Raw genomic sequence first — 8,687 nt, 5'->3', positions numbered from 1 at the left:
ATGCACCACCAACATCGTCCCCGCTGTCCTAATGCACCACCAACATAGTCTCCATTGTTCTTAGGCAGTAGTCATATGTTACAACAAAGACAATATATATATATATAAATAACACCAAAGATGCTGATATCATACCACTTGTTATTACGTACGATTTAAATAATTGCGGCTTGTTTTCTGTCGTTAAACATTTTGTGAATTTTATAAAAAAAACAACTAAAAAAAACATTGAGAATATGAAATGTATTTTTGATAAGAAGAAGATTATAAAGTGTAAAAGACAACAAAAAACTTGAAACGTTTACTATGTACATCCAAATTTGATATGTTGTCATTGGTGTCAAAAATGTGTGAAACCAAAGTGGGTTACATACAGTATAAGATTATCATGTAATGGAAAGACTAATTGTTTGCAAATGGTTCCATAATATTGATGACTTCATGTAAAAACAACACCAAAATAGCCCCAATTACCAAAGTACACAAACAACATAGTCCCAATTATCAAAGTACACCACCAACATAGTCCCCATTATCTAAATACGCAAACAACATAGTCCCCATTATCTAAACACGCAAACAACATAGTCCCCATTTTCTACATACGCAAACAACATGGTCCCCATTATCTACATACGCAAACAACATAGTCCCCATTATCTACATACGCAAACAACATAGTCTCCATTATCTACATTTGCAAACAACATAGTCTCCATTATCTACATACGCAAACAACATGGTCCCCATTATCTACATACGCAAACAACACAGTCCCCATTATCTACATACGCAAACAACATAGTCCCCATTATCTACATACGCAAACAACATGGTCCCATTATCCTAAATACGTCTCAATTGCCCTCAGACTCGTCAGCAATGTAGTCTCCATTATCATCAGACACAATCAGCATTACCTGACTGTCTAACACACGATCAATATATTTCCTATTTTCCTCATACATTACAAAATACAAGTACCACCATGTTTGTTAAGGTGTCAATTTTTGAAACACAATGTACATGTACAATATGCATTTATTTTTTATATAACCGGCCAATATTGACCTATCAAACAACTGGTTATATTTATATTTAACAAAAGCAGTACATAAATAACTAGTAAGTAAATGATGAGGCCAGACAGGTCTTAAAGTTAAAAAAAATACATTAACAATTTAAAGCATTGGTCTTACTTGAATATACTTGTGTGCATTGTTTAAAGAATATGAATAAGTGGTTGTCCATTACTGTCTTTTTCGACATACACATACAGTAAAATATTAAACATAGTTAATCAATGTGATAAAATACATAAGTTTACCATATCAATTTTACAGTGTTGTTTTTTAAAAACCAACTATTATTTACATAAGGGATATTATGTTATATTCTTATTTTACAAAATCAATATTTAAACGAATATCAACAGTTGAACAATGTTCAATGTTCTTTATTTCTAAGGCCCTGTGCCCCATAAGTTGCAAATACAACATAAATATGTACAACATATAGAAACAAAAAGTGAATCATAACGAAGTGTTTACATGCTAAAATTAAACAATATCATAATTAACCCTTCAATTATTTTTTGTCTTTTATTGGATGCCAAATGTACAAATTTTCCCGTTTATTAGTTCTTAAACATTGTATACACTCAATAGCTGAACTAACTTGAATACATAAGGTATTTGATGATAATATTTCTTAACATATTTTTGACGTAAATATGTATAAAATGGACAGTTAAGTAAAAAATGAAAATTCATCTTCAGTTTCGTCTTAAATGCAGTCTTCTATGTTAAGATCTTGCGATGATAGTCTAATACTTGATTAACTTTTTCTGTACTCTGAATCAATAGGTTTACATAAATAATACTGTAAACAAAACAAAATAAACTAAATATTGATATAAGTAACCACGTGATACTAATTTTGAATAACAATTCATGCATAAAAGGCATTATATCTATACTCTATTACAATTTCCCACCTCACTACCATACCATAAATACGCTAAACCTTATTTTTCTAATTTAGTTTAGATATTAATTATCAACTCATCATTCGACTGAATTCTTTGTTCTAAGCAGGCATTTAAGACACATTCTTTTGTAATTTTCAACTTCAACCAATACTTCAAAATATTCATTTTTCTTTCATATATAAAGGGAACCGTCTTTATTCAAAATACACAAAATCATTTCCTGTACATTTCTTGACTCAAAGTAGTTTCTTACAAAAATTTGTGTGTACTTTTTCGACTTCTGGAGCTTTATGATGACCCCATATGTCACTTGCATATTCTCAAACACTGGTTTTATATGTATCAAATACAGAGCATGGTGTCTTTGTATTAAAACATTGACTTTTAATTTTACTTTTCATTGCAAAATACGTTTTTCTACTTTAGTTAGCGAAACATATCATTTTTGTATAATAACAAAAAACATCTAACATACTTTGAAGAGACTGCGATAACTCCGCAATCAAAACCGTTTCATCTGCATACATTATTAAATACATGTTGATCAAACCTATTTCTAGTGATCGACAATAATCTCTAATAAAACACATTTCACAGTCATTTTCAAATAGACTATACAATATCGGTGACAAATTTCTCCTTGATATAATCCAATCTTGTTTTGGTAGTATTCTGACAAAATTCCATCATATTTGATACAAGATTTAACATTTTCATACAAAGATTGTATAATTTTCAACATTTTCCCATCCATTCCCTGTTTAAACAGTTTGACCATAAACAACTTCTTTCAATCAAATCAAAAGGGTTTTTTGTAATCAATGAAGCAGCAATATAATCTTTCTTCTGTTTCAGCGTTTTATTAATTATTGTCTGGAGCACAAACAAATAGCATCTATCGTCGAAAAAACAGGTTTTAAACCAAATTGAGCATCTACTATAATGTTGAATGTTTTATGCCACTTTAATAATCTTTTATTAATCACTGGTGAAAAATGAGCTCTGTCACACTTAAAATTGAAACCAATAGAACAATTTGAAACAATACTCCTTTTGTATATTTTTCACAAAATATTTGAGAAAGTAGTCCTTCAACATAGTCCTCAGTATATGTTTATACTATTAAAATAATCATCATTGTTTTCATACACCAAAAACACGTTTCGTATTATTGCTCTTCAATATTGTCCTCCTTATATGTATTGCAAATGCGTCATGTTATAGATAATATAGCCAGAAACACAATTTACAGGGAAAACAATATAATATCACAATGAATAGTCATTTCAACAATATTACCACTCCGTTCACTGTAACATATTCACGAATATTCACGCTGAGAAGTAATTCACAAAGAACATGGAACATTGAACTCCCAGTCACAGTCTCCTTCACATTCATCGTCGACCCTGACCTTGTACCTCAGCAACACGTTGCACATACGCTCGTGCATGACCTTGTTTTCATCGCACGTGATGTATAGGTCACACCTGTTTGGATGATTGTAGGAACAACTCGCATTTCTATTTGCGCAAAAAGCTGGAATTAAAAACAAATTGAGATTGATTGATTATCTAAAAGGATAAATGAAACCAGGAAACTTGAAATTCCAAATCAGTCATGGATACAATTTCTTTTTTATTCAGTCAATCGATTGTTCATATACAAATGTAGTATGCTCATATTATTTGAAAAGTAACCGAATCAAAAACGCTTTCTCTTATTGCTCTTGAACATAGAAGAAATGATCTGTTTGTACACATACACCTATTTGTTTGAATCAATATATATGTACAACAACAATTGTACTTACGTTCTGGGCAGGTCTTTGAGTTTACACAAGTCTGCGTGTCTGTGAACGTCGGATGATTCACTCCACATTCCTGTCCGGTAAATTTGCCGTCACATGTCCTGTTCCTAGTCCGTATCCCTCTACCACACGTAACGCTGCACGCACTCCAGTCTCCCCAACTGTCGTAACATTTGAACCTGTGTTGGCACACCTTTGTTTCTGAACTAGTCCCAATACATTCACCGCCAGCAGAGTTGTCACATATTCTTGTTCTGCTTGCCACACCCTCGCCACATGACACGGAACAGTCAGTCCACTCTGTCCAGGTACCCCAGACACCAGGTGGGGGACAGGTCACTTCACCACAGGAAGACGATTCAAAGCCATGTCCATCACAGTCCAGACCGTTGTGTTCAGGAGCAGGATTATCACAAATCCTTGTTCGATTCTTTAAACCACCACCGCAAGTTATAGAACAGTCATTCCATGGCTGCCAGGAACTCCAGTTACCATTAGTTGGACAGTGTTTTTTTATACACACTTCACTCTCCATATCAATACCGTTACAATCCTCACCATCATACGCTGGAACAGGATTATCACATGTTCTGTTGCGGGTCTTAGTACCATTGTCACAAGATGCGGAACAGGAACCCCATGTCAACCATACACTCCAATTCCCGTTCACAGAGCAGTTAGTGAGCTTGCAACTCTGGTTTTCTGAAGGCGGGCCTTCGCAGTTGTTTCCACCAAATGAAGGAGGAGGTTTTTCACAGGTTCTGTTGCGGGTCATGACACCGTTACCGCATGAAGCAGAACAGTCACCCCATGTCTGCCAGTCATTCCAGATTCCATCTACTGGCGGATCACCTTCTTGTGCATATATGTTATATATGTTATTGCTATAAAATAATAGCGACAGGTTCTAATTTTAGACAACATATGTGTGTTTCCTTTTTAACATTGTTTGCCACGCATGGCGTATTGTTACAATTCTAAGAAGGTCTAAATGTCTTTCTTTTCGATTTTACTGAAACTGAACTGCTTCGATGTTTGTATTATAATGTGTTGTATTGATGAATAACCATGCTTAATATTTAGGTGTTACGGATATAAAACGTATGCTATGCATTGGCTCTAATGCATAATATACGCACATATAAATAAAAATTGTCGTCATCATCTTAAAGAAAGACAGGTGACTCTAAAGATGCAAATACAGTCATGTATTGACAGTTTTCTAGAAATCAGCCACATCCCTGTCTAATGATAGATTTTGGCGTCACTAAGGTTACACCTACAGTTTTAAATGACATCTCGCCATGTGGTATGTAAACGCGATGTGATTACCTATCATTAAGAGCTCAAATATAAATCTATATTTACAGTTAACGTAACACAATCATATAAATATATTAGTTGAAGCCGGTTCCAACACTACTTGCGGAGACTGACCGTTGTGTTTAATATACAGCATGCTTCAGAAATATTTTGTGTGAAAACATAATACTAAAACCTGTATATCAGGGTCTATTTACCGTCAGTTGGATTAACCTCTGTAAATACCATGACACCCAGCGTAGAGCCTGCAGCTGCGAGAAGGATTAAAGCAAGTGCTGAAACCACAGCAATCATCATTCGATTTGACCGGACACACTGCTGTAAAAGATAAGTTTATTCTATTATCAACTTTCGACAGTTAAATTATAGGTATACATGTATATCTAAGTGACGCTCTGCTGTGAAAGATACGTTAATTCTATTATCACAGTTTCTTACGGTTAAACTATGTGTATATATCTAAGTTACACCCTTCTGTAAAAGATAAATTAATTATATCATCATTGTTTCTTACGGTTAGAGATTGTATATAAAAAAAAAATTAATTAAAGAGTAACATCATGTGTATTTATCTATTTGACCCATTCTGTAAAAGATAAGTATTTTTTATAGTCGCATTGTCTACACAAAAAACGTGAGTATATATTAAGTGTCACGTTGATGTAACAGACTTATTTTTTTCTACTATCACACTGTCGACAATATGTATTTATCTAAGTGACACCCTGCTTTAATAAACAAGTAATGTCTACTATCACACTGTCTACAGTAAAACCGTGTGTATACATCTAAGTGACACCCTGCTGTAATAGACAAGTAATTTCTACTATCACACTGTCTACAGTAAAACCGTGTGTATTTATCTAGGTGACACCCTGCTGTAATAGACAAGTAGTTTCTTATATCACACTGTCTACAGTAAAACCGTGTGTATCTATCTAAGTGACACCCTGCTGTAATAAACAAGTAATTTCTTCTATCACACTGTCTACAGTAAAACCGTGTGTATACATCTAAGTGACACCCTGCTGTAATAGACAAGTAATTTCTACTATCACACTGTCTACAGTAAAAATGTGTGTATTTATCTAGGTGACACCCTGCTGTAATAGACAAGTAATTTCTACTATCACACTGTCTACAGTAAAACCGTGTATATTTATCTAGGTTAATCGGTTTTTGCATTTATCTAAGAGGTTGATGAAATGTATATATTATTAGGTTTCTAATCAAAACTAATTATTTGCAGATACTGATAAGAAATGCAAATACTTGATAATAATAATAGGCATAACCTAACCTACAGTACAAATTATTATTCGTGGTTGTAGGACCTTTGCAACCAGCGAATATCTTTCTCAACTCTTACTCGTACTTATTTACAGCTGAGTAGACTGGAACATGCTAGTAAAGTATCTTGCTCAAAGATACAACACAGTGCCGTGCCGTAACTCAAACCCGCAACCATTCGGTCACGAGCCCGGCGTCCTACCACTAGACTACCGTACCTCAAAAAAACAGTTCCATTGAGTGGTTTATATTACTTACACCGGGTAGTGTATTGCTTACATAACGTAGAATGTATGTCCTTTATTACGTATGTATTTTACAGTATATAGTATAGCATACTGGTATTGGAAAGCTAAGAGTACTCACATTTGGTTTGTTCACATCTGTATAGATTGGATTCGCCTGTAAATACCATGACAAATCATTTTATGGAAATAATAACACATAGATTGCTTTGATGATGTATTTGAAATAGCATTATTATGTACATGTAAACACTTTGTTTGTAGCGTCACGTGAGGCAAACGTAGAAGATATGAAAATAATCACAAACATCTATATTGTAAAGCATAAAAACCCATTTATTTTCCTCGTAATATCTAATTATCACACATTTTTCTTAAACCAATAAATATAAGCATTGATATATCCTGATACTGATTACAGAAACATGTCCTATGATGGCGCCGATAGTGAAGTACCATTTTACAGTTTTGTAAAGGCAAGATTACATGTTACAGTGTAGTAGGATTTAGAGGGCAACTGTTATCCGAAGGATTTTGCCGGAAACACGAGTTGTACAAAATATATATTTAATCAAAACATGTATTTATTTTAAAAACTCTTGATTGCAATGTTGATTTCAAATCTAAAGGGTAGATTCATATTGATGAAGATATAGAGCTACCTGTTAATAGTCACTCTCATTTCAAAACCATATTTTGGAAATAAATAGATAAATGTAAGGGAAAATTCTGGAATCCTTTCCCCGAGGGCTACACCCATCTTTACTTGTGGCTACATCACCAGTACGACTTTTTATATTTATCATAGTCCCGTCGTCTTTGAATTCAAAATACGATACGTACGACGTTTTGGTAATATGACCACTGGATGAAGAGTTGTTTTCACATCCGCTTTCTTTCTTTACACTCAGCCATTTAAACGGCGTGCATTTTTCAATAAGGCGGATGATACACAATATAACGGGAGTGAAAACGACACAAAACTTTACAAAATGTGACAACTTAAGTAGATACAGTGAATAAATACGGTAGAAATGGAAATTTTAGTGTGAATTTTAATTTTTACAGTATTTAATGTGATATAGATATAATACCAACACGAACATACCCAAGTGTTAATAAAACAGTGATTCGAACTCAAAATCGATAAATACAATAGCAGGTTTAATAGAGCAGCCATTGAACAAAAGATGAAAATAAATATAAACGTCATTTTAGATCGGTGTGTTACATTACAGTGAATTCAACCATTACACACCAAAACAGTTTGCATTATTTAATTAATAATACTATGTTCAATTAAGTACATTTGTATGTATTCCTTAAGAGTTGAAAATGATATTTATTTAGAGCTAGGATATGTCTTTAAGGATGTTTTTAGTCAATTCTCCAGTTAATGTTAAAGTCATGTTACACATATTTTGTCATACTTACACTGCCTAGTGACATTCCTCCGACCGATTCGTAGCTAGAACTGCCATCCTTTGAACTAGGGGCAAATTGACTTGCATCAGGTCTCTGAAAAGAATGAAAGTGGTGACTCAGTAACCCCTGACCTCAACCTATATCACTATAAGCATTTCCTTATATCTTGTTATCGGGATAATGGATTAAAAACAAGTACGTAGTGCTGCATTGCTTACAGGTGTACTTTGAACGGGATTTAAATAGAACCGATCAGTTGATCTCTGCAAAAGATCATTTCGCTCTTCTATTTGTCATGATAAACAGAAGTATACTATTGTGTTAAAATAAACTCAGGTGCTGTTTTTCAGTCAAATTCATATTTTTTGTCGTGTACAAAACTGTAACAATCAGTAAAGTACTACAGTACAGAACTTCTATCATGTTACAACTTCACTGTAACAATCAGTAAAGTACTACAGGACAGAACTTCCATCATGTTACAACATCACTGTGACAATCAGTAAAGTACTCCAGTACAGAACTTCCATCATGTTACAACATCACTGTAACAATCAGTAAAGTACTACAGTACAGAACTTCCATCATGTTACAACATCACTGT

At 33.6% G+C, this 8,687-nt stretch overlaps 1 protein-coding gene across 3 annotated transcripts in view; it reads right to left on the bottom strand.

Moving 5' to 3' along the window:
• Positions 1–1,440: 1,440 nt before the first annotated feature.
• Positions 1,441–8,687, bottom strand: part of LOC110440283 (coadhesin-like) — a 19,377-nt gene continuing 12,130 nt past the window's right edge. The window contains exons 5-9 of one of the 3 annotated variants that reach the window (XM_021483297.1): positions 8,093–8,176; positions 6,780–6,815; positions 5,320–5,441; positions 3,804–4,663; positions 1,441–3,529 (exon numbers count right to left, since the gene is read on the bottom strand). In XM_021483297.1, the coding sequence (XP_021338972.1) occupies positions 3,339–3,529; positions 3,804–4,663; positions 5,320–5,441; positions 6,780–6,815; positions 8,093–8,176 (1,293 nt within the window). In that variant the 3' untranslated portion in view covers positions 1,441–3,338. The remainder of the gene's footprint in view (positions 3,530–3,803; positions 4,664–5,319; positions 5,442–6,779; positions 6,816–8,092; positions 8,177–8,687) is intronic. The other 2 variants (XM_021483380.1, XM_021483461.1) reach the window with 2 other exon arrangements.

Source organism: Mizuhopecten yessoensis, unplaced genomic scaffold (genome assembly GCF_002113885.1).
Source record: "Mizuhopecten yessoensis strain PY_sf001 unplaced genomic scaffold, ASM211388v2 scaffold213, whole genome shotgun sequence".
NCBI lineage: Eukaryota > Metazoa > Mollusca > Bivalvia > Pectinida > Pectinidae > Mizuhopecten > Mizuhopecten yessoensis.
This window is presented reverse-complemented; position numbering and strand designations above follow the sequence as displayed.